The sequence below is a fragment of the Branchiostoma floridae genome, chromosome 19 (genome assembly GCF_000003815.2).
Source record: "Branchiostoma floridae strain S238N-H82 chromosome 19, Bfl_VNyyK, whole genome shotgun sequence".
Taxonomy (NCBI): Eukaryota; Metazoa; Chordata; class Leptocardii; order Amphioxiformes; family Branchiostomatidae; genus Branchiostoma; species Branchiostoma floridae.
The window spans coordinates 6,163,204-6,180,211 of record NC_049997.1 but is presented as its reverse complement, the minus strand read 5'-3'; the positions used below and the strand labels follow the sequence as shown (position 1 = coordinate 6,180,211).

Here is a 17,008-nt window from a genome sequence, read left to right as displayed (position 1 = left end):
ATTCTCCCATCGTTGTTTACATAAAAACACGGATGTATGAGGCGTTAGTATTAAACTTGTTATCTCTTTTATGATCACGTAACATGATAATTATCTGTAATGAAAACCGATACCGCCGAAACCAGAAATGTCTAAAACCTATATCATCGAATATGGTGATAACATCGTGTTTGCATAATAATTAAACCGTTCTCACTTCATTAAAAAAAAGATGACAAAAAGTTGAGTGTAAAGAGACGTCAGTCACGTGGGTATGACGTCATCGATGACGTAGCCGAGTTTGTAGACCTTACTGTATGTATGACTCGTGTATAAACTGTGCCGTTGAGAATAGGGACAAACGTGTAAATGTTACCAATGTTCCACATTATCTTCCCTTTTTTTCTTTATCCTACAAATGGGTTTATAATGACGAGATGTTCCATTCGCTATCACACATGCAGCGTGGAAATAAAAACGAGACTGAGATAGAAAACATTGTCGGAAATATTTATCTTTGTTTAAGTACTGTACATTTTTTTTCGAATTCTAATACTTTATACCCTGATTTGTACAAAATTCTCTTGCAAGAACCAAACTGTACTTTGTCTTTGTACAACTCAAAAGCGCTCCTTTTGATTGAGAGTTTCAGTACAATCTGTTCATTCTACGAAGTACGAGGTCAAAAATACAAAAATCTGTGAATTTCAGATTTACGTTTTTTTTTTTTCAATTTCAATGATTCTGTGACAAAATCGTTCGTATTTGTAGCACAAAGTCGAAGTACAGTTCGGGATTAGAGTAACACGCCGACAGTGGTACAGTCTTTGATACAAAGAGGTGTTTGCAACAAGTGGATACTCCATGAAGAGCACCCGTCAAGACTCTCCCTCTTTTCCTCAATTCCCCACCCATGCGGTCCCAACCCCTTGCAAAGCCCCCCACCCCCTTCCCATCAGAGCCACGTACTGGACTCCCCCTCCCCCTCTCCATTCTCCGTGGACGGGTTAGATATCGTGCAGCCGCCGTCCTCTCTGCAGTGGTCGGGCGGCGCGAACGTGACACACTTGGGTATGTGGTTGGGTATATGGTCCAGCTCCCTCTCTGGAGGAATAATGACGCTTAGTTTATTCGTCTGTGTGCAGATATCGTTCATGGGGATCAGCTTGTCCAGGTTGTACGCGTGGTCGTTCTCGTAGGTTAAATCCTTGGTCAGCTTGCGGATTTTTCTCCTCCTCTTCCAGCCCCTGATGCAGAGCAGTAGCAAACAAAAGATCATGAAAGTGCCGAGCATGGTCGCCACGTTGCTGCCTATGAGTGCTAACGTTGTTTTTAGATCCTCGTGAGGGTCCTTCAGACTATCCGGGCGGATCATAGTGGTAGGAGGAGCCGGAATGGTAGTCCTTACGCGCTCCTCCGAAGGTTGCATAGGTTTTCCGCGCGTGGTGCTGTCACAATCCGTCGTGGTCTCCTCTCTCCGCGTGGTGGTATCCGTGGTACTGATCAGCGGCGTCGTCACCTCTCGTTCTTTCTCGTTCACCTTCAGATGAATCGTCACATTCACGCTTCCCACAGGGTTGGACGCGTTACAAGTGTACGAACCGCTATCAAACCTTCTGGCGACCGTTATATTCAAAACGTTGTCTTTCCCGACAAAGATGCGATCTCCAGGCCCAACCACGTCTTGTCTATACCGCGTGTTGTTGGACGTAATCCACATACCAGTAGGCGGAGGGAATCCGCTTGCGTTACACGGAAGCACCGCGTTTGTCCACTCGTCCACAGTGATGTTAAAGCTCAGCGTATACATCGACGGTTTTACGCACATAAAATCATCGGGAGCAAGTTCCGCGAAATACTTATCCCTCATGTGATCAGGAGTGTTACACTTGACCCGGAAAGCCATGTTGTTGTAGAAGAAGTGGTACTCCGACTCTGACCACTCTTTCAGCCAGCGGAGGTTACAGTCACACCTCCACCGGTTCTCCCATAGCTCTATTATCTGTAGCGAGGTTAGCGCAGAGAACAGATTCACCGGTAACGTTTGTAACCTGTTATCCCGCATCTCTAGTATCTCCAACAGCCCTAAACCGCTGAAAGCACCTTCCTGGACCGTCTCAAGCTTCATGTGGTTCAGAATCAGGTGCTTCAGCTTGGTCAGGTTTAGGAACGTGTTGGTCTCGATCACGTGGATCGGGTTACGCGAGAGATCCAGTTGTTCTAGATTCGTCAGATGCATCAGAGCTTTGATGGGGACCTCGTGGAGGTTACTCTCGGTCACCCAGAGCTTGGTGAGGTTACGGAAGGTCAGGAAGGCGGTCGGCGCGATGTTGGTGACCGGCCCGATGTACAACTCGCTCAGATGCGGCAGGGATCGGAAGTGGTTGACGGTGATATTCCGTATGGGGTTATCCTGTAAGTAGAGAATCTGGAGATTCGGCGTGAACGTAAAGGCGACCCCCTGGATGGCCGAGAGGTTGTTCTGCTGCAACTGTAACTCCATCAAGCTGGTCAGTCCGCGCAGACTGGTCTCGGCCGCGTAGTGAATCCGGTTCCCGTCCAACCTCAACCAGCGGAGGTCGTTCAACTCCGCGAAACACTCCGCAGGTAGCTCCGTGATCTTATTGGTCTGTAGGTACAAAGAACGAAGAGTACGCAGCCTCTGTATGGCCTGGCATGGCACGCTCTCCAATTGGTTAGAATCCAAACCGAGAATCTTTAAATTCTCTAGCCCCGCGAAAGCCGAAGGTGAGATGTACACAATCTTATTGCTGTTTAAGTACAGGTTCTGCAGCTCACGCAAATCCGAGAAACTGTTGGCAGGTACCGCCAGAATCAGGTTGCTGTGAAGATTCAATTCCACCAGACTGGTTAAACCACGCAACGACTGCCACGGTACATTTTCGAGCTTGTTGTAATACAGATGCAAGATCTGCAAACTGTTCATCCCGTCAAAAGCGTCGGGAGTGATGTAACCGATCTCATTGTTCGATAGAAGGAGCTGTTCGAGCTTGTCGTTGTTCCTAAAACTGGCGTCCTGGACCATCTGGATCTTGTTGTCATAGAGATAGAGTCTCTGCAGGTTGCTCAACCCTTTCAGTGCCTTCCTGGGAGCGGCGTCCAGCTGGTTCCCAGGAAGCAGCAAAAACTTGAGGTTGGTCAGCCCGTTGAAAGCCCCAGGTTTGATATCGCTGATGGCGTTGTACGAAAGATCCAGCGCTTCTAACCTAGTGACTGTCACGAACTGGTCGTTCGCCAGTTCCGTTAGCTTGTTCCTCTGGAGGTAAAGTCTCTCGCTTTCCGTGGGGAGGGGTTCGGGGATCTCCTGTAGGTTCTTGTTACCGCAGTCCACCTCGTTTATAGTGGAGCACGTGCAGGGGGAGGGGCAACTGGAGTTGGCAAAATTCCACACGGCGAAGTGAAGCAGCAAGAGGGAGACCAGGATCACCTTACAGATTCCCATGTTTGTTGGCTGGTTGACTGGTTGCTGTGGGAGTAGTAGTAGTAATCTCAGTATCGACGTCTCTGTCTATTCCTTCTCATGCGACCTGTGTGCATAAAGAGAGAGAGAGAAAAAGCAATCAGTTAGAATGCAATAACGTCGGTGGCATTCGCGAAAGTTCAGAGAATATTGTCTCATAAAAGCGGACAAATCAAGCCTTATTGCAAAAGCAGTTCGTCAGCGTCCATCAGTATGCTTTGTACGCCGTACACACTCGGTATTGATGAGAACTACAATAGAATATGACACCACAAGAACGATATTTTGATTGCATGCAACGCTTAATGCTGGCAGAATGTATTTGCCTTCGTGTGCGTTTCATCAGCCTATATCAAGATAAGAGGTTTCTGCAATAACTGCAGTTCGTTCAGCACCAAGGACGGACCATGGGGGAATTGCTGCCACACGAAGTGCGTGCATTATCGACCAGCAAGTGCGTTGGCGTGCAATCATCATACCAAAAGGAAGTCTTTGCAAAAGCTTGTCGAGATCGAATGATCCAACGGAATTGATATAATCATAATGACCAAGGAAGACACTTTTTTTCTTCTTGTGAATTATTGGTAAATATGAATTGGAATCAGTTATAGTAGCGGTCTTTTTAACACCAAAGAATGGTCTTGACTAAATAACTATCACTTGGAATGCATTAATGATCGACCGGAAAGTACCTTGGATAATGACCTTATCAAAATATCACTAAAGCTTGCGTTGAAAAAGTAACAATCTTAAAGATCCATTAAAAGATAGTACGTTAATATCATAATGTTTAAGATAGACACTTCCGTTCGAGATATACATCTAAATCTTTAATGAAAATGCATTGAGCGAATCTCTGAGTATTAGAAACCGGTGCCAACAGCATTTCGTTGAGCACCAAGACCGGGTGTGGTTAAATCACTACCACACGAAGTGCAGTCATTATCGAGCGAAAAAGAAAACGTTCGTCACTAATGTTAGCTCTTAAAGGGAGACAGCTGCGGGTGCATTAGCGCTAAGTGTTTCTTCAAGCGATTGCCAGCTACCCGCATACCAAAACTTCACAAATTCAAGGAATCTTCTATAAAGTTTATGAAGGTTAGACATCCAGGTAAGCAATGTTCAAATACAATTCAATCTCTACAACTGGATAAAAAAACGGATATTTACTTCCGGACGTTTCTAGTGACATCCATCACTCTTCTTCAGCGTCACTAGAATGAAACATCTTCTAAAACATCTTCTATAACATTCCGCAAGTTTCGACTTAGCATGGAAATGTTTATCCTACAATAGCGACCTTTCTACTGGTAATTGTGATGAGCAGGTGGCATAGGTATAAACCTTACACATGGCAATGAGATTTTTGTTGCTATTAGAACATACTCGTGCATCTCTTCCTGTACCATTCCACTTTTTCACCATTCGGGTCGATGAATCACGTTTGAGTTAAGTCTCTGATGTTACCCATTATCTCCTTGGCAAGTTTCATTTGCAGGGCTCGAAAGGCAAATCCAGCATAGTACAGGTAAAACTATGCCTATGGTTGTGAAAGTATTTCTGATGTCTACTTAAATTTTACTTCTATTTAATTGATCAGCTGTGGCCCAACTAGCCCAACTAGCCATAGGCTATTGTCAAGGCCTTAAAGGCTAACCCTTCTGCATCTACTTAATCTGTGCATCCTACAACAGTAGAGTTAAATGCCAGTAGCAGTCCCAAAAGAAGCACCATTTTAATGTTTGCAAAAGAAAATACAAGTAGACTGTCAGAAAATATTTTAACGTTGTTTTCTTGTGGCCTAAAAGGCAATGAAAATGAGTGGTGTGGATAAATACAGGGGCAGCTGATTTTGAACATTACATGCACAGGTGCAGCTGTGCATGTATGAAAAGGTATTACGAGGCCGATATTTATGATACATACATGCATCAATTGTTTCTTCATTCTTTTTGGATATACTTAAAGCCAACGATAGTAAACGAGTTGTACAGATGAATATGTCAGGGGCGGGTGGATTTGAATATTACCTAGTAAAGTTCAGGTATGCAGAAAAAGTATAAAAGGTATTTCTAGCCCCGATTCGTGTCCATTTTTGGATGGACTAAATGGCGAAACAATAAGAGCCACAGGTGAAGTTTGTCTGCTGCAACTGACTTTGAATGTCACCTGCATAGAAATGGGGTGCCTCAACCCCTGAATCGTGAAGACCCAATCTATCCCTAAGTGAAGCCCCCGTGGGCATACATCTCTATTTGTGCTGCCCAGACATGCGTGGCGCTCTGTAGACTTAGACTCAATTTTCCCAGGGAGGAGAAAGCGGTTTCCAATCGATCCAGACCTGAAGATTACACAGTGTGGAAGGTGAATGGATTTCTGGGGAATGTCAGGAATTCACTCTGGCCGCCTGCAACCCCATTAAACTCTTCCCCGTCTGATAGAAAGCTTTACTTCGTGTACATAAATAGTTATATATATCTAAAATCTTTTAAAAATCCCTCAGTAGTCGGTGAAGGTCCCCTTTGGTAACTGCTTGATGCAGATCAAATACATCTGATTCAACAGCATATCCTTGTGATAAGATCGTAGTATAACACAGCGGGCTTTGAAGTATTGACTCCTTTAAAAGATCGGAATTTTCCACAGCAGTTGACAAATCAAAAAGAAGTTTGTAAAGACGTAGGTCCCCTGCAACCCAATCAGGGTCCTTTCACCCAGAAATTATGGTAGTAACGGCGTGGCGGGCTAGATTCGGACAACACCATTTGGTAGACAATTGGTGAAAATGTGATGGCTATCAACACACGAAGTTAGTGTCGACTCCATGCGGTAAAGTCAAGGTCAAGTTGCCAAACTGTGCTGGGCCGGGAAGTTGGGCCCCCTGTCCACTAGATGGTGATTGCGCTGCGCTCTCACTGCGACCTAGATAGGATATATGTAACATTCGCTTTTACACTGGGTAAATCATACAAAAGGTAAAAGTGTGACCGAGAAGACAATAAAACACACAAAGTGTAAAAAGATTCGTTTCTTTTCTATAGAAATCGTTGAGCGATATGTCAAATTTTAGGTTGCAGAGAGCGGTATTAGGTCCGTTTTTTCCTGGACCGGTCCAATATTAAAGAAAAAAAAAGGTTTTTGCACCGGTACCGTATCGGTACCCACCCCTAACTATTGAGCTTTGGCAGGGGTTTAATAGGAGCGGCCTGCCTGGGCGGCACCGGTGGCCAATCTAACGCTCCTGTGCACCTACAGAGGAACCTAACAACATCTCCTGTCCAAATAAAAGTGGGAAACATTTGGATTCATTACGTATACCTCGCCCATGACCTCAATGAAAAGCGGCCTGCTGGCCAATTTGAGCTTCTCATGAATAAATAAAGTTTCAAACAAACATTCTCTAATTGGCGATAAGGGAAGTTATCAGATCCTCTAAAACAAACATTAGTTCTCTTACTAAAAAAAGGCATGCTGTGTTTTTCCTGCATTTCCCCTGTGCTTCGACTATTGAACTGAGCTTTGGAAGGGGTTTTGATAGGAGTGGCCTGCCTGGTTGGCACCATTGGCCAATCTAACGCTCCTGTGCACCTACAAAGAAACCTAACAACATCTCCTGCGGGAGGCGCCGCTGTCCGATCGATTAGAGTCCATAGAAAAGTGGGAAACATTTGGATTCATTTAAATTCTGACAGGTGATATTTAACATTCCGTGGCGAATCATATTTCTTCATCGCTTTTGTTCATCTTGTCAAGTGCAAGTGGATATTTGTGTGTGCTCTTAGCAAAAATTCAACTTCCTATGTCTCTTATCCAAAATAGCGTTGCATTGCAAATGAAAACATTCCTGTTGAAATTTGACTCAGAGTTATGTTTAATTTCTGCTGGATATATGGAGGATAAACTTTTGGCATTGCACAAAATGATAGTTACACAAAATTGTTTCCGTACAATAAGTTGACGGATACTGCACCACTGACTATTTTCAAAATGCATGTCTTTGATAGTAAAAGATATTGAGCCAATTGCATGGAACTATAGGCTGCCTCATCTAGATCGCTCTAATGATAGTCCAGTCATGCCAGCCCCCATTATGTGTATTATCTCTGATACAGTAGCATATAGTCTTATCACTAGCTTTTATCATGGGATCCCTGCACCCCAATTGCACGCCCATTGTATTGTTAACAAACCATACTCTTACCATACTTTTTATGCTTGGATAGATTCCTAAATGAAAGAGAAATGAAAATTTAATGCATTTTCTGCAGGTTCTTTTTTTTGAAATAAAATAGAAGATGAATTGTCAAGTACTCTTTCGAGTGCACCACAGATAAGGTCCCACAAAACCAAAGCCTGACATCTATGTACATGTAATGCTATGTATTACCTTAAGTTTGGGGAATCAGACATGGTTCTAAGATGAATTTCTATTGCAGAAGTCTTTGTGAAAACTATGTAGAATGGATTTCTCGCCATATCTTTGATAAGATACAGTTTAAGTTATAGGCCTGCCAAAAATGCCATAAATCGTAGGCTTTTAAGTATTCCTGTTGACATGGTTCAGATAGCTTTGCCTATGTAATCAGAAAGGCATGAATGAAGAGGTCATAGTTTTTGTTACTGCTCCCTTCTGAGCTCTTTAAAAAGGAAATCCTTCAAGCAAACATGCTTGCACTGCACAGTGTGAATAATTCTAACAATTTGTGTTACGGTCTTTGAGAATCTGCCAGCCAGTGCAAAAACACGTAACTTTAAGGTTTGTCCTGAAAAGCTAAGCAAAATAAACGAGCAGAATTTCCTTCTTAAGGATAATGAGTTTAAGAAGTCTTATGGTTTTTGAGTGAAAGTTGATCATTTTACACGGTACTTGCATTTCTGTACACAAAGTCATGCGCTTACTTATCGCTTTTATTACTAACATGCTTTCAGGTCATTTCAAGTTAAGATAAATCCAAGACTTGTTAGTGAGTGCTTCACTTTGTGCACACTAATAGCTATATATTGCATACAATCTTATGAAATCTGCCAGTACCAACACCGTGCGCACTGCTATAGTAATCCCTGTTACAGAAGCTCAGCAGTAAGGAAAGAAGGTGATCATATTACACAGCTAGCAAAAAGTTAAGCAAAATAAATGAAGACCACATCCTTCTTTCAAAGGCTGAAACTTTCTACTCCACTTGACAAATTCAACAGACATTTATAAAGATAGAGGTCCCCCCTAACGCCCAGCATCTAGGATCAGCTTACAGGTACAAAGCACCCTCCAGTGATCATATTACAGAAGCTAAGCAAAATAAATGAGAAGCACTTCCTTCTCACAGGTCCCTGCTACTGCCCTGCATTAGGAATCCACTTACAAGTACAACGCACCTTTACAGTAATCACTTTTTAAAAGCTAAGCAAAATTAATGAGGCATCACAATGAGTTACTTAACTCTAGACTCCTTTTCTTTACAAGTTGACAAATCCCAGAGAAAACAGACATAATAGGTCCCCTCTTGCCCAAACTATCAAGCTTACAAGTTCAATCATACAACATATTACACAGCTGGTAGAAAAAGCAGCTGAAAAGCCTAAAGCAAAATAAATGAGAAACTTTCCTTCCAAGTTATCAAATCCCTGAGAGGTTTGTACCGACACAGGTCCCTCCTTCTGCTAGACATAAGTATCAGTTTAGTACAAGAACAATCATACTACATATTACACAGCTGGTCTCGAAGTAAAAATAGCTAAGGAGGGTGGAATTTTCCTTACAAGTTGACAAATCCCGGAGAAGTTTGTACCGACGCAGGTCCCCCCCCCCCCCTCCTGCTAGACATAAGTATCAGTTTAGTACAAGAGCAATCATAGTACATATTACACAGCTGGTCTCAAAGTAAAAATAGCTAAGGAGGGAAGAATTTTCCTTACAAGTTGACAAACGCCAGAGAAGTTTGTACCGACACAGGTCCCTCCTCCTGCTAGACATAAGTATCAGTTTAGTACAAGAACAATCATACTACATATTACACAGCTGGTCTCAAAGTAAAAATAGCTAAGGAGGGTGAATTTTCCTTACAAGTTGACAAATCCCAGAGAAGTTTGTACCGACACAGGTCCCTCCTCCTGCTAGACATAAGTATCAGTTTAGTACAAGAACAATCATACTATATATTACACAACTGGTCTCAAAGTAAAAATAGCTAAGGAGGGTGGAATTTTCCTTACAAGTTGACAATTCCCAGTGAGGTTTGTAGAGACACAGGACCCCCTCCTGCCCAGACAAGTATCAGTTTAGTACAAGAACGATCACACTACATATTACACAGCTGGTCTCAAAGTAACTTTAAATAGCTAAGGAGGGTGGAATTTTCCTTACAAGTTGACAATTCCCAGTGAGGTTTGTAGAGACACAGGTCCCCCTCCTGCTAGGCATAAGTATCAGTTTAGTACAAGAACGATCATACTACATATTACACAGCTGGTCTCAAAGTAAAAATAGCTAAGGAGGGTGGAATTTTCCTTACAAGTTGACAAATCCCAGAGAAGTTTGTACCGACATAGGTCCCTCCTCCTGCTAGACATAAGTATCAGTTTAGTACAAGAACAATCACACTACATATTACACAGCTGGTCTCAAAGTAAAGATAGCTAAGGAGGGTGGAATTTTCCTTACAAGTTGACAAATCCCAGAGAAGTTTGTACCGACATAGGTCCCTCCTCCTGCTAGACATAAGTATCAGTTTAGTACAAGAACAATCACACTACATATTACACAGCTGGTCTCAAAGTAAAGATAGCTAAGGAGGGTGGAATTTTCCTTACAAGTTGACAAATCCCAGCGAGGTTTGTACCGTCACAGGTACCCCCTCCCGCCCAAACATAATGCCTTCATCCATCATTGCCAGCTCTGTACCAGCTGCTGTTATGGGGTCAGCGTAGCGGGGACTAGGAGGACATTCCTCAGACCACATCCTTACAGCAATTTTGCATGGATTGATTTTGCCCGGGTGAAGGTCAGTGATTTTTAAAAGTGGTTTTGGGACGGGGATTTTTTATCATGGTTTGAGTGATGAAATTAAATTTAGGCTTCAGTAAAGATGAAAACTACTGTATACAGTATTGATAGTTCACCTTTATCCGCGGGCTTACCTATATCCGTTTTCCTCCAAAACTGAGTTTTTAGGAATCTCAAGTCAATGGACGTTGGTATCAAACTGTAATATTGTGAAAGTATTTCAACTTTAAACCACCGTTCGTCCAATTGTTATCTCTCAATACCCTGTTTTTTAAAACAACAGATATAGGTTACCCCACGGATAAAGGTGAACTAGCGTTACATGAATGAATGAATATTTTCTATCTGTCATCTGAGTTAACGTAGTACTACTTGTAAAAGCTGGAAAATGTACTATTCAAGATTGAATTGAAAAGATGACAGACATACTGTGAGTGTTACCAAAATTCCACCACTAAATAGGACTTGCACCTGCGTCCATTAATTCAAATATTATTAATTGTCAGGTCACACTGATAATGAAATGTTGTAAGGCCCAGTGACATACAAGTTGTGATTGTCGCACAATCATGATCTATGGGTACTCTTGCAATATCTTGCAATTTTTACAGTCAGTGTTATACCAAAAAATGCTGTCTTAGATTCTTGTTGTTCACCAGGTGGTTCCGCAACAAATGGATTGCTTTAAAATTTTTTGACATCAAAATCATTCGACGACCCATGACAAATATGACCGTAATCAAAAGGAGTGTTTGACTGTGTTGAGTTGCAGAGTAGTCCTTTCTCACAAAGTTACTTCATGCAAACATTCAACAATTGGATAGTAACCCTCTCATGCCCTAAAAAGGCTGATGACCCTACCGCAACTTCATACTTCAACCACCAGTATTAATGGCACCTAGAAATAAGATCTATGCGGCGTGTCATATTTTACATTCTGAGCACCGAGCGGCAGTGTCAACCGTGACTCTAAACATGACGTTGACTGATAAGCGGGTTGTTTTAAGTCAAATAGACTAAAAGGCTGTCAGACACAGGTCGTCAGGAGTCAGCAGCTTCTGATGGCGACCGATGCTCACCAGGAAAACTTGGCACGGAATTAATGTGAACGGGAACAAGGGTGACAGAGATGGAATGAGTAAGTATGGGTGATGTCTGGGAGCATTTTTGCTTGTAGAAGACATTTCATCTAAATATCATTACAAGAAATATTAAAATTTAAAACCTGGCACGGGATACATGTGAACAGAAACAAGAGAATTCTATCTCATTGTCACTGTAAGGAAAATTTTTTTGCCCTATCTTCTGTTCAATTGAAGTCCAAAACCGGATATAAAATTTATTTTAACAGGAACAAAACTTAACAGAGCCGGTGGCTTCTGATGGCAATGGATGCTGACTGATGCTCACCAGGAAAACTTGGCACAGAATTAATGTGAACGGGAACCAGGGTGACAGAGATGGAATGAGTAAGTATGGGTGATGTCTGGGAGCATATTTGCTTGTAGAAGAAATTTCATCTAAATATCATTACAAGAAATATTGAAATTTAAAACCTAGCACGGAATACAATGAACAAAAACAAGAGAATTTTATCTCATTGTCATTGTAAGTAAAAATTTTTGCCCATCTTCTGTTCAATTGAAGTCCAAAACCGGATATAAAATTTATTTTCACAGGAACAAAACTTAACAGAGCCGGTGGCTTCTGATGGCAATGGATGTTGACTGATGCTCAGTAGCAAAACCTGGCACAGAATTAATGTGAATGGGAACAAGGGTGACAGAGATGGAATAAGTAAGTGTGGGTGATGTCTGCTGGAATCTTGGCACAGAAAAACTACTTGTACAACTTACTACAAGATACAAATATCATTGCAAGAAAAATGGTTTCCTTTCTTCTAGATCCGTTGAATCAGAATTCAAAACCTGGCACATAAGTAATGTAAACAGCAATGTGGATGGCAGAGACGGAATGAACAAGTTTGGGTGATGTTTGCCAGAATTTTGACACAGAAAAAACGCTGGTACCGGAAATTTGATCTCAACATTATTGCTTGTCTTTCTACACCAGGAGTACAATTTCATTTTTCAGGATGGTAATATAGAGTCCATTCCAAGACACCATGAGGGTTTTTAGGCGATATTTATAATTAGTCTAAATTATTTTGAATAAAAGAATATCTGAGCCACAATAATTAAATTATTTTCAAAAAATTGACTAAGAAAATACTCATTTATTTGAATTTCTTTGAATATTTTAGAAACATTTTGAAAGTAACTGTACAAAAATATCTTTATTTAGAATAATTGTGAAACCTCTCTGTGATTATTTCACATTTACAAATATTTACAAAAAATGGTAAACCTGGCCAAATGGTAGAATTAGTTTATTGCCCCCATAAAAGTAAGCCCTATTGTTGCATCTGTGTATTTTTAGACTTCACTGCTGGGCACTGGTGGATCCTTTGTGGTGGGCCATTGTTGCATGGCACCCAACCATACTTTGCAAGGATGTGTGAATTGCTATCTTCCCAGCCCACCGAACCATTTACAAAAAATGGTAGAAAATGGTAGAAAATGGTAAATAATGGTAGAATGCTGTTATCATTATTTAGAAACCATTAGAAGTATCCAATTTCACACCATGAATATTTCCAAAGTTTTACAGGACCAGGGAAATATTTATAAAGTTGAAACTGTTAAAAATATTTCTGAAGTATCAAATGTCCTAGACATATAATTACAAAACTTTAAAATCAATTCTAAACAATGGCAACAAACATCCGCATGGTGTCTTGGAATGGACTCTAATTCCACACTTTTGCAACATTTTAAGAACATGTTTGGAACAATTATAGCTGAAATTTGCTGATGCATCTAGAAAGAAAAGTAAAAAACTTGCAAATGGCAACCTTTGCAACCAGAATGCAATGGGTGAATCCCCGAGTCTGCACATTCGACCTCAAGAAATGCAAATATCCCCTCATTTCCCACAGCACCCCAAAAGCAGGTTCCAAACGCACCCACCTTGACCTCCATAAACCAGCTGTACAAGAGCTATAACAGGTTGATGAGGAAGTAATACTACTGAGCTAGTTAACTGGGTCCCCAAACTGTTTAGCCACAATTTAGGAGGAATACTCTGACAGGAAATAAGTCAGATTCTGACATATTGGAGTGTGCAAAGGTGAGGAATATGATGACCTTCAATGACCTTGAAAATATCAAGACACACAACCTGAAGGAGGGTCAGCCACAGGGGCTTAGCTCACTTCTTCAGGTAACCCGATATGGGTGGGGACTTTCTCTTACGGCAAATCAAGGTGGTGCAATGGAAATTTAGTTTCCGGAGTCACCAAAAGTTCTGTTTTTTTTGCATAAAACATATAACGGTAGTTCACCTATATCTGCGGTCAATTGATATATAGATACCGATTTTGAAAACAGCGTATTTAGGGATACCGAATTGACAGTTAGTGGTTTCAAACTGCAGTACTGTAATTGGAAAAAATTGCAATATTTTTTTTTTAAATTGTTGTTTGAAACCAATGTCTGTCAACTTGATATCCCTAAATACCTTCTTTTTTAAAATCAACATATATAGGTAGCCCCACGGATAAAGGTTCGCGAAGATAGAGCTGGGAAGTAGCAGCTCCAGATGCAGGGCCGCTTTGAACCCCTGGACTAACGCATGTCATCGCTTCATTCACACGGAATCAGAGAAAACAATATCTAATCTTCAACATCGACACACAGACACTGATGGCACCTTATATGGTAGAACTTGACATTCCAAAATTGATGTCACCGATCGTAAGCGAAAGGTTGAACACCAGGGGGAGACGGAAATATCAGAGAATGTCAGCGGGATCCATTCTACTGATCTTTTGGTTTGATGAGAAACTGCATGTTGGCCTTTGCAAAATTATGATTGACAGGCTTGAGATAGGCTAACAATATAGATTGATTGCACTGTTTGTCATAAGGCCTAGGAACAACAAAAAAATTGTGTTACTTTAATGTTTCCTGACCTACCCTTAGCTAGAAAAACCTGCCGACCCTAGCTTTTTTTTTTTTGGTGGGCAGTGGAGTCACCAGGTTTCCAGTTAGTATTATTTATTTACCCTGTTTTGTTGTTCAAGTAAGAAAAAAAACTGCCTGTCCTCTCTAATGAAGGATAAATGCATCCACAGATTTGTAACAATTATGCACAAAGTTAAAGTTCGACACTGAATTTATAATTGATCTCATGCATTTCTGTTATTAAGTTTGTTAAACTGTTAATCTCTTCCACTGATCTTTTGGTTTGATGAGAAACTGCATGGTGGCCTTTGCAAAATTATGATTGACAGGCTTGAGATAGAATAACAATATAGATTGATTGCACGGTTTGTCATTAAGGCCTAGGAACAAAAAAATTGTGTTTAATGTTTCCCTACCTACCCTTAGCTAGAAAAACTTGCCAACCCTAGCTTTTTTTGGGGTGGGCAGTGGAGTCACCAGGTTTCCAGTTAGTATTATTTATTCAGCCTGCTTCTTGTTCAAGTAAAAAAAAAACTGCCTGTCCTGTCTAATGACGGATAAATGCATCCACAGATTTGTAACAATTATGCACAAAGTTAAAATTTGACACTGAATTTCTAATTGATCTCATGCATTTCTGTTATTAAGTTTGTTAAACTGTTAATCTATTCCACTGATCTTTTGGTTTGATGAGAAACTGCACGTTGGCCTTTGCAAAATTATGATTGACAGGCTTGAGATAGGCTAACAATATAGATTGATTGCACGGTTTGTCATTAAGGCCTAGGAACAAAAAAATTGTGTTTAATGTTTCCCTACCTACCCTAGAAAACCTGCCGACCCTAGACTTTTTTTTGGGGGGGGGGGGGCATTGGAGTCAAAATATTTAGTTTCCGGTTAGTATTTTTATTCAGCCTGCTTCTTATTCAAGTAAGAAAAAAACTGCCTGTCCTGTCTAATGTAGGATAAATGCATCCACAGATTTGTAACAATTATGCACAAAGTTAAAGTTCGACACTGAATTTAAAATTGATCTCATGCATTTCTGTTATTAAGTTTGTTAAACTGTTAATCTATTCCATTGATCTTTTGGCTTGATGAGAAACTGCACGTTGGCCTTTGCAAAGGGACGAGGAAATTGTGATTGACAGGCTTGAGATAGGCTAACAATATAGATTGATTGCACGGTTTGTCATATAAGGCCAAACCAATTTAATTTTTTGGTTCCCGGATTTTCAAAAGTAAAAATACAGCAAGAGAACATAATAAAAATATAGGGTAGGGAGGAAAACTTGAATATGACTGTATTCGATCCATAAAACTGAGTGCACCAAGGCACAAACCTGGTCCTCGGGCTTTGTTATCATAATGTTTTACAATTAAAGTATTTAAGAATTTTTGAAAATTTTTTTTTTTAAATCCAAAAAACAACAAATCAAAATGGTGTGGCCTAAAGCTTAGGAAAAAATGTTGTGTTTCCTGTTTCCCTATAGCTACCTACCCTAGAAAAACCTGCTGACCCCCTAGACTTTTTTTGGGTGGGCAGTGGAGTTACATAGTTTCCAGTTAGTATTTTTATTTAATTAAAAAAAAAAACACTGCTTGTCCTGTCTAATGAAGGATAGATGCATCCACAGATTTGTAACAGTTATGCACAAAATGAAAGTTTGACATTGAAATTATTAGTGCCCTTCATGCATTTCTGTTATCAAGTTTGTTAACTGTACTATTATGTATCAGTAGAGTTTGCGCCAATGTCTAAAAATAGATTTGAAAAAAAAGGTAATTCCTACTTTATAAGTGACCTTTGTTTTTTCAGGACTGAAATAGGAAACACAACATTTTTTTCCTAGGCCTAAGGTGGATGGGTGCTACAGGTGTAGCGAAAGGCTGGCGTTGTCGTGACATTCAGAGTAGTGTTAACAATAAAAGAGCAATTTATATGGAAATGAATAGTGTGACATTGTAAACTGAGGTATGTTTAACTTTATCTTAACAGTTACCGTTGCTTACAGATTACTGTAGATAAAGAATATGTTTTGTAATGTGCAATGCATTATAAAAACATCATTATTTGCCATCAATTGTTGCGTTAGCAATTCACAAGTATTTTGTTGTAGCAATTAAATATACTCTGAAAAAAGGGTTCAAATGATAAACAGATTCAACCTTGAATCCCTAACACATAAGAAAAAATAATGAAAACTAGAAGTCATTAATCACCTGTTTTGCTCCCCCCTCCATTTCCATTTTTATGGCAAAGTCTAATAAACAAATAATAAATCATGGTTTATTGCTAAGAAAATTTATAAGGAAATGAATAGTAGATCACCATAAAGGTATGCTGGTGATACTTGCATATTGGTACGTTTTGAATACAAGTTGCTTACATGCTTAAAACATGAATTAAGATTGGAACATTCTTTTGTATGCTACTGCACTGACAATGATAGAATGAAGCAGTATGCAAACGTAATAGAGTTGAAATTGTGGAAACATATTTGTGAGCTTGTATACTATGCT

General features: G+C 40.4%; 1 protein-coding gene across 1 annotated transcript in view; it reads right to left on the bottom strand.

Annotated features, from left to right (window-relative positions):
• Nucleotides 1-377: 377 nt before the first annotated feature.
• The window catches only part of LOC118406773 (leucine-rich repeat and immunoglobulin-like domain-containing nogo receptor-interacting protein 1), a 61,559-nt gene continuing 44,928 nt past the window's right edge, over nt 378-17,008 (bottom strand). The window contains exon 2 of the mRNA XM_035807088.1: nt 378-3,527. Coding sequence (XP_035662981.1) covers nt 935-3,442 — 2,508 coding nt within the window. The 5' untranslated portion in view covers nt 3,443-3,527 and the 3' untranslated portion in view covers nt 378-934. The remainder of the gene's footprint in view (nt 3,528-17,008) is intronic.